The 17,132-nt window shown below is 46.4% G+C and overlaps 1 protein-coding gene across 2 annotated transcripts in view; it reads left to right on the top strand.

Annotated features, from left to right (window-relative positions):
• Nucleotides 1–2,401: 2,401 nt before the first annotated feature.
• Nucleotides 2,402–17,132, top strand: part of DOCK8 (dedicator of cytokinesis 8) — a 255,396-nt gene continuing 240,665 nt past the window's right edge. The window contains exon 1 of one of the 2 annotated variants that reach the window (XM_062208372.1): nucleotides 2,402–2,477. In XM_062208372.1, the coding sequence (XP_062064356.1) occupies nucleotides 2,425–2,477 (53 nt within the window). In that variant the 5' untranslated portion in view covers nucleotides 2,402–2,424. Of the gene's footprint in view, nucleotides 2,478–7,410; nucleotides 7,481–17,132 lie in introns of those variants that run through there. The other variant, XM_062208373.1, reaches the window with a different exon arrangement.

Genomic DNA, 17,132 nt, shown 5'->3' with positions numbered 1-17,132 from the left:
CAGAAGTGGAACAGCCAAGACTCATTTAGATGCCCAAATACAATGCTGGTATCAGAGGGATGGCTTACCTCTATTTAGTTGTTTATTAAACTAAATAGTTAACATGCAAAAATGAGACTGGCTTTTCATGGAGTAAAGGAAATGTGGAGAAAACTGGGAGAGAATTTAAGATATTGATGTAGACTCTGTCATAGAAAAGAGGAGTCCTATACAGGTGAAAGACAAAGTCAAATAACACACAGGTACAGAGAAAGCCGAAGGCTTGAGAGGCCACCACCCGCAGGAAAGAGGGCTCCCAGAGTCCCTTTCAGATGCGGGGAAACAAGGAGCAAAGTCTCACTATTGAGAACCTGGAAGCAAGGCATTTGGGTGGCTATTTTTGCAAGTTGTCCTATGACTACCTTAATGGGTAACATATTCCTGGTGAATTGTTAAAGGGCCTCTGAGAACCTTGGGGTTCCTGTCAAGCATCACAGAGTTGACAGCCCCGGAGGACCAAACCTTGACAGTGGGGTGCCTGGTAGTGAGCTGGATGTGGTGTGATCTGGGGAAAGACAGAAGATTTTAGGACACCCACCACCCATGCTGGGTTTTCCTTCATTGCCAATTCTGAAAATCTGAAACGCTCTCATTACATTGCATTTGTGTTCTGTGTTTTTATAAACCAGTATGTTTGCTCTCCACCCGAATATATGTCATAATCACTCAGAAACTCAGAGAGGAGCCCGCCTGAGAGACCCACTTGTACACAGTGGACTCAAGACTCTGAAATCAGTCTTGAAGAACTACTCATGTGTTACCCGTTGGAAGAAGTACGCAGAATTGTTTCAGTATTTTCCTAGTCAAATGTTTATTCTTAAATTCCAACATAGTAAATACATTTGGGAGGATTTTCAAAGTCAGACACAATACATTTAAAAAAAACTTTCTTTTTTTAGATTCGTTTGTTTTCATAGTCTATGTAAGGTAACTGATGAACTTTGTCTTATATGCTTGAAGGCATTGCTACTGGGCAGGGAAGTAAGTTAGCTAGCCAGACCTGCAGAGTTACTAAGCCACCTGCTGCATCCCAAACTACACGGAGAAAGGACAGTGGCGCAGAGACCAAATTCCGTGCTGGGGAATTTTAGTGTTAGGGGGCAAATTACTTTGGACTGGCACTATCCCCACAGGAACATAACATGGCCCACAAAGGCTAGCCACATACTTAATAGTACATTTCCTTCATGGCAAGCCAGATTTTACACACTGAAAAGCCTATAGGTGAAACAGATTTTAATAATATAGATCTTATTTACTTTACAATATATCCAAAGTATCATTTTAACATGTAATCGACATAAAAATCACTAACAAGTTATTTTTCATCGTCTTTCTCTGTGCTGTCTCTAAACGGTGGTGTGTGTTTCACACTTCCAGCACTCAGACCAGACTGCCCGCAATTTCAAGCACTCACAGCCACACGGGGCTAGTGGCTGCCACAGCAGACAGTGGAGCTTTGAGCCAAAAATACACGGCCTCGGTCCTTTTTTTCAAGGGCAGGTGGACAAATAGAGCCCTCCAGCGCTGCACGGCTTGCAAGCAACAATTTGAAACTGTGGCTTTCTATGCCGGTCAGGGCTGGGACTTTTGTGATTTGGGTCTTGAGTTAGGGTTGGGCTTTTTAGAAGACCTGTCAGCCTGAAACTGAAACGGGGATGCGGCGCACTCTTGAGTTACAGGAATGCTGTGCGCCGTGTTTTCCCAGAGAAAAGCATTTCTTTCAGGTTGCAAAAAAAATTTTTTAAGTAACTCTAGTATCTCTTCCTTGGGTGGATCCATTATACTTATTCAAAGCGTTCGAGCAGGGTGGTGGGCATTAGCTTTGGCAAAGGTCATTCGTACGCTCAGGGATTTCACCAATTTTTAAAATTTGCCTTCTCCCAGGAACGCTGTCGACCTTTCCTAAAGAATGCCAGGGTTCGTTTCCCGACCTCGCCAGCTTCGTGCAGCGCGCGGAAGGCGAGGGCTCCCCCAGCTCGCGCCGGTGCCCTGGCAGCTTCGCGGCTCCGGGCAGATGGAGTTTCCGGCCCGCGCCCCGCGGTCGCCGGGTCAGTCGCCCGCTCTCCTCTCCCTCCGCCTGCGGTCGGAGCCCCGGGAAGAGCACGCCGTCGGCGGGAGGATCCGGAGGGCAGTTCAGCGCGGCGTCCACACCCTCCTGGCACGCAGCAGCGGCGGGCGTCTGGGCCGGGCGCCGCGGCCCGGCGCGTGGGCCCTCCCCCCGGGGTGGTTGCAGCGCAGAAGGTGGAAATGCGGAAGTTTCCAGGCCGGTCTGACAGATGAGGCTCGCGCCGGGCTCGGCATGCGCTCCAGCGGCTCTGCGGCGCGCCGGGCCCCCGCTCTCCTCACCCCGCGACCCTAGAGGGCACCGAGCCGCCGGCGGCCATGGCCACGCTGCCGAGCGCCGAGCGCCGCGCCTTCGCGCTCAAGATCAACAGGTAAGACGCGCTTCGCCGCGCGGGAGCCCGCGGCCGCACCGCCCGGCCCGCAGAGCGCCAGCCTCTAGGCGGCTGCGGAGCGGTAGCCGGCGCGCCCCTGCGAGTCCGCGGCAGGGCGCGCCTGAGCCCCGAGGCTGCCGCGGTGGGGCCGCCGAGCGCGCTGCGGGCTCAGCCCCGTCTCGCCTGAGAGTAGCCGCCTTCTCGGTTGTCTTCAGCCACCCGTGTCCCTGCCCGGAACCCTCCACCGCACGTCGTCCGCGCGGCCCTCAGGGCGCTGACAGGTGGCCCGGAGGGTGAGGCGCGCGGGGTTAGCCGGGTTGGGCGCGCCACGCAGGTTCTCAGACGTTGAGAGTGGAGAGAATGAAGTGGCTGCGAGGAGAGCTTTGCTTTGAGAGGCAGCAGCTTCAAGACGTCTGAAGTCCTGAGTAGGGCTCTTTCCCCCTCCCCACCCCCACCTCGTTTTATTATGCCAGAAAAAAAGTTTGGCTCCTGTGACATCGCTATTTTTAATCCCTGGTCCAGAAAAGCCATGGAGTGGAAAAAGTGATTTTTAAAATAATTCTCCATTTCAATAAACAAAAAGGAATGCCTGTGGCTGGCATTTTTGGAGCTACAGCCCTCCAGCAAGGGACTAAGGTCTCAGGGCTCCCAGCTTCCTGTCCAGTTTGCAGTTAGAATTGCACGTGCATGGAAGCACAGACACTGTGGAAAGTTCTCTGCACAGGTGCTCTCACTGCAGCTTTTCCTCCACTGAAAACTGCCGACAAGCATTTCGAGGCACTTGTGCTTTGCCCGGAGAAGTCCAAGCTATCTGGTTAAAAGATAACGTGAAACTAATCCTGGGTCGGCAGCGCTAGGGTCTGTTAGTCTCCTTTTCGCTGAGTCTGGGGAAGGCTGGTGCCACCTGCTTCGTGCTGCCGGTGTCCAGAGGTTTGAGCTGTAACGAACTAGAAGCCCCGCAAAACTAGGCGGTAAGGACTTCCAGGGGGCATACTGAGGTTTACTGGAGCGCTTATTTCCACCTGCTGTGTAGCTGGGAGCAACATCTCCCTCACTTTCGTATTTCTTCATCCACAGCGTGACTTTAATTATTAACGTGTCCTGGATGTTAACGCTGAAGGCCTAAAGGCACTGGTCCGAAGCCATCCAGTGCGTCAGGGAGTTTTTCCTGCGTTGGGTTTCCTGGTGGTTACACGCTAGGAGGGGCAATCCATTTGGGGAACATGGGGAAATCAGACAGAAGTCACTGGTGGTTTTGCCACGTGTCATGGCCACTTCTCCTCCAGGCCTTGTCCCTGTGGATTTGGAGTCCGGAAGTGTGGATTAGAAGAAGGATGTTGGAGACTATGGGCTTGATCTGGGGGAGCGAGCAGCACCAGGACTGATCTCTGAGGCAATCTTGCAAGCAACTCGGATTCCTGTGGCCAAAGGGTTAAGGAGAAAGGCCCTGTGTGGAATCAGTTCTGCTTGCAGGTTGGCGCTGCTACAAACTGTGACGCTGGCCATGTCATTTAATGTCTCTAGACCTTCGTTTCTTTGTATGTCAGATGCCTCCTAGGACTGTTTAGAGGATTAAGTGAAATGATAGGTACGAAGTGCTGATAGTGCGTGGCTCACAATGAGTGTTAAAGAAATGTTGGCTTTCACGATCAGTCTCGTCATCATTTCCATCGTCACCATCTTGGTGCTGTTGTTGAGAGCTGAAGTCAGAGTCTTTTCCCTGGGGAGGCCAGAGTGGACTGGGTTCAGAGATGCCAGTGGCTGGTGGGGCCGATGTTCTGCCTTCCAGTCCTGTGCCGAGAACACCAACCGCACTCAGTGGAACAGAATGTGTGACGGAGCCTGACCAGGAAGGACCCACATACGTTCAAGAAGATATAAAGTGTTCCCTCATCCTCAGCCCTGAATAGAGATGGGCTATTTCTGTTGCTAGAGTTCTGTTTTCCCTTTTGAAGCATTGTGTTTTGTGTGGAAGAGCTTGGCAGAGGAGTGGGTTAATGAAAATATGTTAATATTAGAATGCATCATTTATTGATCATTTACTATACCCCAGACACTGTGTTATACCCTTAATGGATTATATCACTAAATTCTCACCAAAGTCCTGTGAGACACAAGTGAAGTTTCGTATGGAAGAGGACAGTGAGGCTTGGAGACGTCTGTGCACAAGGCTGGGTGATTTGTTCAAGGCTATGCAGCCAGCAGTGGCAGAGCTGTGACTGCAAACTGTTCCACACACTGTGCTCTTAACTGGGCTCCTGCTAGTGTGATCCATGTAGCTGAAAAATTTCCTTTAAAAGCAATTATTATTATTTTTCTAAAGTCATCATTTCAAGAGCAGCACTGACAAAATTGTTCTGTTTCTGATCTATGTTTAAGATACAAACAAGCAAAAAATGTGTTTTGCCATTTTTAAGGTGCAAAAGAAAATATTTTCCTTGCATGCCTATGTAGAAGTTTTTAATTACTTGTTCATTTCAATTAATTAGATCAAATTACAAAAGTAAGATAGCGATAAAATATGACCATTAGTGCATTCAGTGAATGTTCATGGCTTTTCACTTTTCTAGTTAGGATGATATAAACAAACCCTTAAAAATAATTAACACCGGTGTGCTTCCTATTAGTGAAATAGTCAGAGCTGATATATCTAAAATTGCGCTTACCAAGAGCTCTTTCCACATGAACCTCAAGAAGGAGTGAGCAGACTCTTACAGCCCAGGAAGAGAGCCCCCCACTGTTTGTACATTCTGTGGCTTCCTGCACACAGCATTGCCTGCTTCAGGAGCAGGGCCAAAGCCAAAGAGGAACCTGCCACCGCCCTCCATGACTGCCGGTGTTCTCTCGTGCCCCTACACAACCTACAGTCTGCTGTTGGAGATCATTGGGTTCACTTGCTTTGATCACCCAGCCTGACTGGGTAACTTGTTACAGTGAAGCATTTCTCTGGAATCCACAGCTCAGGAAGATGTAAGAAAAAGACCCACCCCTGAGCTTTTCTGAGTTAGGAAAGTGAAATTTGATTTCTCCTAAGTGTTATGTACTTGTGTTCATTTCAGTTTAGTAGTTGGTGAACGACTAGATGTTAATTAGGCAGTTCATAATAATGTCTGTGCTTGGGAGTTCAGGCACTGCTGCATTAAATGTCATATTACAGTCCTTATAGGCACACCTGGTCTTGTTAGTTTCCAACCTTCCTTCCTTCCTCTCTCTTCTCTTCTTTTCTTTTCTTTCTTTCTTTCCTTTTACAGAGGATAAAATACACTACTAATACATTGAAAATTCATTAAATAAAATCTTGGTTTATTTCCAACACAAAATAGGTCTAGGTCTTGATCAAATATTAAAGTAAAGTAAGAACCTTGGAAAAGAAAACAATAGTAGAGAGTGCAGAAAAAGCATTAATGATTAGTGTTGGAATCCTGGCTGCTCTACTTCCAATCCAGCTCCCTGCTAATGTACCTGGGAAAGCAGTAGAAAATGGCTCAAGAACTTGGCCATCCATGTGGGAGACCCAGATGGCTCCTGGCTTTGACCTGGCCCAGCCAAAGATGTTGTGTCCAACTGAGGAGTGAACCAGTGGATGGAAGATCTCTCTCTGTAATACTGCCTTTCAAATAAAGAAATTAATCTTAAAGGAAAAAAAACAGGTTAACAAGAAAAGAGGATAGAGTTACATAGAGATTGCATTCAAGAGGAACCCTGATAATTTTGGGCATTAAGGGCCAGAATAGAATGAGGTGTAGAGGCTTCCTGAGAAGTGCTAACTAATGTTGTGTGTGAAGATAATGCACACATGAAAACGTTTGTGTTCACACATACAAATGTGATTCTGCAGTGGAAACAGTGCTGTTTTTTTCAGCAGTAAGGTTGATAGGTTGGAGGAGGTAGTGGTGCTCTCAGGAATTGCTTCATTTGTGGGATATGTTCTACACCAAAGTCCAACAGAGAGTCACAGGCAATTAAACTCTAAATATTTGATCTTTCATGCTTGTTTCCTTCTAGAATCTTGGGAAATCTCCGTTTGAACGGCATGCACCTAGTGGTACTTCCAGAACACACATATTCTGTGAGGATGAAGTTTTCTTCACTGGGAGTTCTTTGAGCTTCAGCAGTATTTGTGAAGCTAGTGTTTATTACTTCATGGGCCTGTGGCAAGAAAATTTAATAACATCATGTGATTATCTAGGGAGAGAAGTAGAGCTCAGGGGACCAGGTCTCCTGTCTCAATTCCCCATAGAGAGCCAGAGGTGGAATGAGATGGTGTTAGAAACACCTGCGGCGGGTCTTTTTGCATCCCATATCAGAGTACCTGGATTCAATTCTTGGCTCTGACTCCTGGCTCTAGCTTCCCACCAGTGCAGACCCTGGGAGGCAGCAGTGTTGGTTCAAATAATTGGGGTTCGGCCACCCATGTAAGAGACCTGGGTTGAGTTTCCAGCTTTGCACTTTAGAGAATTTGGGGAGGGAGCTGGTGGATGGAAGATTTTTTTTTTCCTCTCTCTCTGCCTTTCTCTGTCACTCTGCCTTTCAAATAAATTAATAAAAACTTTTAAAAAATCATGATCAACTCTCTATGCAAATCAATGTAGCTCTGCCTTGCAACTTACCTAGATATATGATGATTCATTGAGTTACTTCTCTATTATTGGATATTAGAAATGATTCAGTTTTTCACAATAATGTATAGAGCTTGATAGAACAGTCTCATATTTATATATCTGTGCTAGTGCACACACCTCTTTACAAATGTCTTTTTTGTGTTGTTTTTGTTTATTTGAAAGGCAGGGTAACAGAGAGATATAGATAGACAGACAGACAGATCATCCATCCATGATTTACTCTCCAAATGGCCACAACAGGATCCCAGAATTCCATCCAAATTTCCCAAATGGGTGGCAAGGATCCAACTGCTTGAAATATCATCTGCTGCCTCCCAGAACGCGCATTAGCAAGAAGCTGGAATTGGAAGCACAGATGGGACTCGAACCCAGGCAGAAGTGGTAAGTTAATCAGCTGTGCCATAACACTGGCAACCTACAACTTTGTGATGGTAGAGCTTTGAGTCAAAGAAAAGGAATGTTCTTCAAGCTTTTGACTGCCAAATTGACTCCTGGAAGCATTATATCTATTTATGCTCCCATGTGACCTTAAGAACACTCATTTCCCCTCATCACCTACTGCCAGACCCTGCCATGGGCTCTGTCCTCTTTCAAATCCTGACCCCTTTTCTTCAATGTCTCTAACCTCTTCCTGTTTAGCTTTTGTCCTAGGTTGCTGAGTGACCACTGATGTCATTCTTTAGGGATTAAAATAGTTATGCATTCCTCTTTTTTTGTTTGCTTTGTATGTGATGGAAGATGGTGATAGCCTCTGTCTTTTTTACTGTCTGCCCTGTTCCTTGAACAAACTTACTGATAAAGGTACTAGACTATTCAGACAACTTCTTTCTTTACGGATTCTTTTGTAAAGTCTAGTTGTCAGACCTTGAACTTACTTTGCTTAATCCATTCTAACTTCCCTCGGAGGGTGTAATCCCAATGGCCAATAGAAAACCAGAATCCCTTTCTACTCCAAAGTGAGATTCCAGATTACACAAATCACCATATGTTTTCTCATGTGGACGAGAGAATAGAGATTATGGATTTATTTCATACTTTCTTCTGGTATTAGCTTTTGGGGCTAATCTAACACAGTAGGGTCACTGTACTCAGGAACCTCAAAAAACCTCACAATGCCTGTCATTCTTATAACTCAAGGGAGAAATTTCATTGTTCTCCTATAATAGATACCAACAATACCAATAACTAAACTGCACTAGATAGAGAAATACAAAACTGTATTAAACTCCTCCCTCTTTCTCACATCTCAAGACAAGTTAGGCTTGTAAACTCAGCCTGGTTGGTTCAGCCACTTACTCCAGCTAGTGAGGATTATTATGTAGTGCTATACAGGGTCCTGTAAATATAAAGACAAGAAAATAATGGGCATTGCGTGTGAGGAGATTAGGCCACTGGGAAAGGAGGGAGCATTCCCTTGCTTCCTAGCCCTTTAAGCTGGGTGGTTTGTATCTTCAAAGCAGTCATCTGTTCTCATCTCCTTTCTGCACCCTCAGAAGCAAGCACTATCAGAAAGTTGTGTTTTGAGGGTGTGTGTGCGTGTGTGCAGGTGCATATCCATGAATAGCATGTTGCACAGTTTCTGGAAAAAGACAAAGTCATTAGCATTCAAGCAAGCCTAGTAAGTTAAGTAATATCATTTTGAGTTAAAGATAAATTGTAACTAAAATAATGGAGCTGTTTTTTAAAACACCTCTTCAAGTAACTCTAAGGGCAGTTGCAAAGAAGAGCTGCAAAGTGATTTCAGGAAGACAACTTTATTAGAATAAATTGAATGGTGCTACTCATGTGAAATGATAAGGAATAAGTTGTTTAGATGTGTGCATTCTGGTCATTTTTCCCAATCACTCCAAACATTACAGGCCCCTTACTCACTTCCTGGGACGAGCAGGAAGTCTTTCAAAAAAACAAATTTTCTCCCTTGGATGAATGTACCCAAGATTGGCATTTGAGATAAGCCCTTGAGTTGATAAAAATGTTTATTTTAAAGTAGATAGTTTCATTTATTTTGAATTTTTATTTTTTATTTCTTTTCATCTTCTTGAAAGGCAGACACACACATACACACACACACAGAGGGAGATACAAGACCTTCCATCTGCTGGTTCACTCCACAAATGCTACAAAAGCCAGGGCTGGGCCAGGCCAAAGCCAGAAGCCTGGAACTCCATCTGGCCTATGTGGGTGGCAGAAGCCCAAGCATTTGAGCCATCATCTGCTTTCTCCAAGTGTGCACATTAGTAGAAAGCTGAATGGGAAGCAGAGTAAGTAGGTGGACTCAAATAGGCATTCTGACGGAATGCAGACGTTGCAAGCGGCAGTTTAACCTGCTGCACCCTAACTCCCACTCCATATATATGGTTTAAAAAGCATGGAATAAAGATTTTGTCTCATTGCCTGGAGATGTAATTAGGAAGTACGTGTATTAGCAAAAGAAAGGGTGGCATTTGCTCAAGTGTCTTAGTGTGGCCCTTGTGGCCTTGGTATGACCAAATGGCTGGACTTGATTCTCCCCTTTTGTCAAGGGGGCATATCCCCTCATAGCACCATAGCTCGAATCATACAAGCTGGAAAGAATGGCTGTGGGTAGAAAAGCTTTTCCTCCACTGTCTGCCTCCCTTTGTTGCTACACGGGCCATAGCCAGCACCCAGCAAGCAGTTGCTTTGGTCCAACTGTTTGATCATCTGTACTTGGCTCTCTGCTGTGTAATGGGAGCACTTGAGAGAAGCCAGGCTCTCAACACAAAGTTGCTACTGGGCTCCATGATCCACTAGCCAGGCAAAATGGACTTCCTAACAGTTACTACTCCTCATACAATCATACTACTCATACATACTACTCATCATACATCATAGTGTATTTTCCATTCACACTGGAATGACATTCTGCTTTGCCTTATGCTAGTAGAAAAAAAAAAACAAGTTCAGAGCCCACTGACAGTGCAGGAGACCTTAAGCAAATGGTGTTTCAAGGCAGGGTGCCCATCTATTCTTTTTTTTGACAGGCAGAGTGGACAGTGAGAGAGAGAGAGACAGAGAAAGGTCTTCCTTTGCTGTTGGTTCACCTTCCAATGGCCACTGCGGCCGGTGCACTGCGGCCGGCGCACTGTGCTGATCTGAAGCCAGGAGCCAGGTGCTTCTCCTGGTCTCCCATGGGGTGCAGGGCCCAAGCACTTGGGCCGTCCTCCACTGCACTCCCGGGCCATAGCAGAGAGCTGGCCTGGAAGAGGGGCAACTGGGACAGAATCCGGCGCCCCGACCGGGACTAGAACCTGGTGTGCCGGTGCTGCTAGGTGGAGGATTAGCCTGTTGAGCCACGGCACCGGCGCCCATCTATTCTTGGTGGGGGTAAAACTAATGCCTCCCTGTTGACATTCTGGTGGGCATGCTTCACCTTCTGATATCTTGTTTTCTTTTCAAATCTACCTAGTCTCACGTATCCCATTAGAAGAGGTGTCTAAGTTACCTGCTGCGTTGTGTTCTCTATCCAGTAATTCCATTCAAATCCACAAGACTGTTTTAGATTGCCAGGCATTATGGCAGGTTAACAAACAGTCTGTGCCCTCAGCATGAAGGCTGGAGAGCGCAGGGTAACGTGAGTATACCAGCTAGCAACTCTAGCTGGTGACAGTGGTTGAGTGGCTGCCTGCAGGTTAAGTAAGGGCTGGAATGGCAGAACTGAGCGGGGGCAGAAGCTCGCAGCCCTGGGGTAGGGACACTGAGGAGGTGAGGCTTCAGCCAGGCCCGGAAGGACAGGGTGGTGGCCGGCAGCTGAGACTGATCTGGTGGGAAAGAAAGCTCGCCGCCGTGTGCCGAAGGGACTGGAGGGCGTTCCTTGTGTGCCGAAGGGACTGGAGGGCGTTCCTTGAGAGCTGCGGTTGTCCTAGTGCGAGGTGCTGAGATCTGGGATAAGGCCCCGGGGCTGGGGATGCCGGAAAGGGGCCTCCTCTGCACACATTTCCCAGGGAGCAGCTGGACACGTCACACGTGTAGATTGCAGCCTACTGTGTGCCCAGCACAGTTCTAACGTGGAAATTGAGCTATGAATCAGACGAGGGTCTTGTTCTAAAAGTTTATTCCAGTAGGGAGACAGTAAAAAAATAACTCAATAAACACATGAGGAAATAGCAGGAAAAACAATTGCCGTGTGGAGGATGCGAAACGGCTTTGGATAGGATGGCTCAGGAAAACACTTGGAGATATAACCCGTGGGCAAGACCAGGCAGGGGGAGCAGCGAGTGCTGTGGCCGAGGCAGGAAGCAGTCTGGCAGGCTAGAGGGAAGCGGGGAGGGGGAGGGGGGCTGGTGTGCTCAGTGCATGAGTGGAGAGGAGTTAAAGGGAGAAGTTTGGAGAGACCCAGTCTCACAAAGGCACCACAGGCAAGGGAAAGGTTTAAATGTTATTCTAATGCAGTGGAGTGGTTTTTGGAGCTGGGGTGTGATGGGATTAACTGGTGTTTAAAAGATCAGGTTGGCTATTGTATATAGAAGCAAGGCGAGAGAGTGAGGGTGCCAGCTGGGAGGTAGCACCGTATCCTGGGATAGGTGATATAGGTGATGGTGGCAAGACCAGAGAGCTGAATGGAGACACAGACAGAGAAGGGGAGAAACAGAGAGAGAGGGAGAGAAGCAGACAACCATGAGATACATTTTGGAGCTAAGGCTGACAGATGAAATGTGGAATGGTGAAAATGAGAGAACAAGAGAAATCAGGATACCCCCATGGTTGAAGTTGTGAGTGAATATGCCTTTAACAGAAATAGAAAAGACTGGAAGAAGAGCTGCCGCCTTTAGGGTGAATTGAGAGGTTAATTGGGGCATATGAAGTCTAAGATACTTATTGACATTCAGATGGAATTACATACTATGCATTGTATTTAGGAATCTGAGACTCAGAGAAATCCAAGTTAGCTACTTAAATTTGCAAGTTATTATCATACTGAGTGCATCTTAAACTTAGAATGAAAGAAAAATATTGAAATGGTAAGTTAACAGCCACAAAGCTATATGTATAGCATAGGATCATTTTTATTAAATATAGTTTAATATATTTTTATTAAATATACTTTAATACATAATTGCTCTCATATAGCTCTCAGTAGATGAGTAGAGCAATACATTTGATGGGGAAAGGACCAGAAAGACACAGATACCAACAGATTATGAGTGTTTATTTGTATGTGGGGTGTGGATGTATGCATGCATGTATGTGTATTTTCTAAGTTTTCTTCCAAGAATATTTTTGTAATTAGGAAAAGTAATAGTTATAATAATGCCAAGATTTCCATCCTAGGAAAGTGGGTTAAAGACATTGTCCATGAGAAACTATGAAAATTGGGTATTGAAGTCAGTTTTGGAAGGATAATTTTGTACTTCCTGTATTAAGGTTTTGTTTTAGAAAATCTAGTAGACTGTACATTTTTCTTTTAAAGATTTATTTATTTGAGAGGTAGAGTTATAGACAGATACAGGGAGAGACAGAGAGAGAGGTCTTCCATCTGCTGGTTCGTACCACAAATGGCTGCAACTACTGGAGCTGGGCCAATCCAAAGCCAGGAGCCAGGAGCTTCTTCAGAGTCTCCCACATGGGTGCAGGGGTCTAAGCACTTGGACCATCTTCCACTGTTTTCAGGCCATAGCAGAGAGCTGGATCGCAAGTAGAACAACTGGGACTTGAACCGGCACCCATATGGGATGCCAGCGCCGCAGGCAGAGGCTTCATCTCCACCACAGCGCTAGGCCCAGACTGTACAGTTAGAAATATCTACACATAGTTGCTTTCCCTCTCTGGGGCATGATTTTACTTGTCGCCTTGTAGAAGGTAACCAGTCACTTGAAAGAGAGGCTGTAGAGCCAACCCTGGGCCCGGCCTCGTGGTTTCCCTATTTTGTACGAGCAGCAATGTTTCACTCTTCTGTCAGCCTGCGCCCTGGAGTAAAGCACTAGAGTAAAGGCCTATGAGGCCTTTCTGTAAACCTCTAAGACTTGCAGGCTCCTTGTGAGCACAGCATACCCTAGCCTAGCCTGACTGATCTGGTGGAGCGTAAAATACGTCACATTTCTATTGAGCAGCTTGAGGTGTAGGCTTGGGATAGAAAACACCAACCAGAAGTCATCTGTGGAGCAGGGGGTGGGGTGGGGTGGGGGCGCTGGGGAGTGGACACATTTTCTGGGAGGAACGGCATGGTGGGAAGAGCAAATGGATGGCTTGTGAAAAGGTCACTGCCAGAGGTCACAGTACAAGAGGGAAGAGCTATAAAGAGAGGAGGAAGTGCTTGTCCACAGTATGGCAGATGGCTGTAGTAGCAGAAAAAGCAGCCAACGGGGCACGTACAAGGGTCAGATGCCTTATTATGTGGGAAAAGAGCCACTGGATTTCTCTTGAAAATGAGCCCTGAGAACTTCTGCCGCAGCAGTTTTGGTGGAGTTGTGGGGAAGGAAGTCGGATTTCTTGAGGTTATGGAGGGAGTTGCTGTAGAGGAAAGAGAGGAAGCTCTTGCAGACCCCTCCTTGAAAAAGTCTCCGTGAGGCACAAGAGAAGTGGGACAGTGGTAATCTGAGGCTCTCTAAGGTTGTGGCTTTTCCACAGACTTGGTACACAGTGTTGAACAAAGATGCTCTCCCCTTAGGAAGAGTGGGTTTTAGTCCTATAAAATCTTAACTTGTGGGTAAAGTTATTTGGAATACGTGGTGCTGTGTAACATGTAACAGATTTTGCTTTGTACTGGAATTCAGGCATCTAACAGTAGGGGAGGATGTCTGGTGCCGTGGTTAGGACACCACTTGGGACACCCATATCTTATATCACAATGTCTGGGTTCAAGTCCTGGCTCCACTCCCAATTATAGCTTCCTCCTGCACACCTTGGGAGGCAGCAGTAGATGACACAAGTAGTAGAATCCCTGCCACCCACATGGGAGACCCAGATTGAATTCCTGGCTCCTGGTTTCAGCCTGGCCCAGGTCTGTCTGTTGTGGGCATTTGGAGAGTGAACCAGCAGAGAGGAGATATCTGTCCGTGTTTGTCTCTCTGTCTTCCAAATAAATAAAATTTAAAAAAATTATAACAATAGTAACAGGTTTTATTTAGACACCATCTTCATTGGAGATCTTTTTTTTTTTTTTAATTTATTTGAAAGAATGAGTGACAGAGTGGCAGGGAGGGAGGTAGAGAGAGAGAGAGAGAGAGACATACCTTATCATCTATTGGTTGTTCACTTCCCAAATGTCCAAAACAGCCAGGCTGGGCCAGGTTGAAGCCAAGAGCTGAGAACTCCATCCGAGTTTCTCATGAGGGTGGCAAGAACCTAAACACTTGGATTATCATCCACTGCCTCTCAGGCAAATTAGCAGGAAGCCGGGTCATAAATGCAAAGTGTCTGGCACTGGAACTAGCATTCCAGGAGAGGACAGAGCATTCTGGAGCAGCAGCTTAGCTGGCTGCACGGTGACACCTGTGAAGCTCTCGGTCGCACTGTCATATGTTATCTTTAAAGATTTTGTTATTTTAGGCCGGCGCCATGGCTCAACAGGCTAATCCTCTGCCTGCAGCGCCGGCACACCAGGTTCTAGTCCTGGTCGGAGCGCCGGATTCTGTCCCGGTTGCCCCTCTTCCAGGCCAGCTCTCTGCTATGGCCCGGGAGTGCAGTGGAGGATGGCCCAAGTGCTTGTGCCTTGCACCCCATGGGAGACCAGGAGAAGCACCTGGCTCCTGCCATTGGATCAGCGCGGTGCGCCGGCTGCGGCAGCCATTGGAGGGTGAACCAACGGCAAAGGAAGACTTTTCTCTGTCTCTCTCTGTCACTGTCCACTCTGCCTGTCAAAAAATAAAAAAATAAATAAAAAAGATTTTGTTATTTTTAGACTTATCTTCATATGTTTGAAACAGAAAAATTATAGGAAAGAATGCTTTTTAAAACATTTTATTTATTTGCTTTATTTGAAAAGCAGAGACAGTGAGGGTGGGGGGTGCGGGCAGAGAGAGAGAGAATCAATCTCCCATCCACTGGTTCACTTCCCAAGTGCTCACAATAGCCAGGGCTGGGCCAGGCTGACATCAGGAGTCAGAAACTCAATTTGGGTCTCCCATGAGGGTCACAGTGACCCAAGTACTTGAGTCATCATCTGTGGCCTCCCAGCATGTCCGTTAGCAGTAAGCTAGAATGGAGAGCAGAGCTAGGACTCAAAACCAGCACTCCAATATGAGTGCATCCCAAGCAGTGTGGTAATTACTGTGCCGGATGCCTGCCTGGGAACAGGTACTTTGATGGCTATATTTTGCTGTTTGAAAACCACTTGTTTTGGGTTAAATGTGTCACCTCTCAAGATTCCTGTGCCCTAGTTCTTGTGAATGTGATCATATTTGGAAATAGCTTCTTTGCATATGTCAGCAAGTTAAAATGAGATCACACTGGATTAGAGTGGGCCCCACATTATGTTCCCTGCTGTCCTTATAGAAGAGGCACGTAGAGACAACCACGTGAGGACGGGGCAGAGTCTGCAGTTAGGCAGCTGTAAATCAAGGGGCATCAAGGACAGCAAGCAGCTGCCAGAGCTAGAAGAGGCAAGGAAGGATTATTCTTTAGCATCTTTGGGGGAAACATGATCATGCTGACATCTTGACTTCCAGATGTGTTAGAGAATACATTTGTGCTTTAGGCCATGCAGTTTGTGGTAATTTGTTGCAGTCCTAGGAAACTAATATACCATCCACAAATTATTGATTTAAACAACAATAATTTGCTGTTTTTCATGATTCCAAGCATTTTGGGTTGGGTGATTTGGGTTGGGTCAGGTGGACAGTTCTGGTCTTCCTGTGGTCATTCCCATGGCTGCAGTTAGCTGATGGCTCAAGTGAAGCTGTAGGGTTGACAGTGGCCTCACTCATAGGCCTAGGGCCTTGGTGCTCACTGTTAGCCAGTCTTGATCCTCTTCCCATGGTCTCCCATTATAATGCTGCCTTGCTGTGCTTTTTTACATCCCTTCTCAGAGGATGAAAGTGGAAGTTGCAAGGCTTCTTGAGAGTTGAGCTCTATGAGGTCATGCCCACCATATTCACTGATGAAAGCACATTATAAAGCTACTCAGCGTCAAGCAGTAGGAAAACAGACTCGACCTGTTGATGGGAGAAGCTGCTAAATATATGACCACTTAAAATATTTTTTAATTTATTTGAGAGAGAGAGAGAGAGAGAAAGAAAGAGAGAAAAAGAGAGAAAGGAAGTCTGGTTTCTTGTTCACTCTCCGAATGCCTGCCATGGTGAGACCAGAGCTGGGAGCTGGTGATTTAACCATCGCACTCTGATGTGGGATGCAGGCATCTGAACTGGTAGCTAAGCAGCGTCCCTATTTGGCCATTTTATCTGCCGCAGCATAAGCTGAAGGTCATCTTGTTCCCTGCTCACATCACAATACCCATTCCATTAGCTGAGAAACTGAGAACAGATTAAACTGCCTCCTTCAAAATTGCCAAGTGAGTCACACTTTGTCCGAGACCAGCCCATGGAAGACAACTCTCAAGTGTCTGGAAGAGCTAAACACAGCCCTGCCTAGAGGCAGGTGAATGGAGTTAATACCTTCTTGAGTTTCTCTTAAATCTCATAATTACATGGATGGAGCCTAGATGGCAGAGCTGTCTGGTCCAGAGATGAAGAAGCAGTTTGAGAGTCTCAGAGAGAAGGTGCCTGAAAATTGCCATGTGTCACTCAAAGGATCAGGACATAGAACTCAACTGACTGACTAGGCAAAAGGCCAGCAAACACATGATTTCCGGAGTCACCAGATGAGCTTAGAAATTTAATGACTGCTGGAGTCCTGTGTCTGCTCTGGGGTGGGAAGAATTAAAAAGGAGTTGAAGAAGCAAGGTGGGTGGGGACATAGACTGACATGCCAGGAAGATGTGTGCTGTGGGCAGTCTCGGGTCACTCCAGTATTAGCACTGTTTATAGGTGCAGTAACAGTCAAACCATGTAGTGGCTTGAACAAATTAGGGGTTTATTTATTTTCCCTTACATAATAAGAATTCCAGTGGCTGACAGGT

This window comes from Lepus europaeus, chromosome 12 (assembly GCF_033115175.1).
Source record: "Lepus europaeus isolate LE1 chromosome 12, mLepTim1.pri, whole genome shotgun sequence".
NCBI lineage: Eukaryota > Metazoa > Chordata > Mammalia > Lagomorpha > Leporidae > Lepus > Lepus europaeus.
This window is presented reverse-complemented; position numbering and strand designations above follow the sequence as displayed.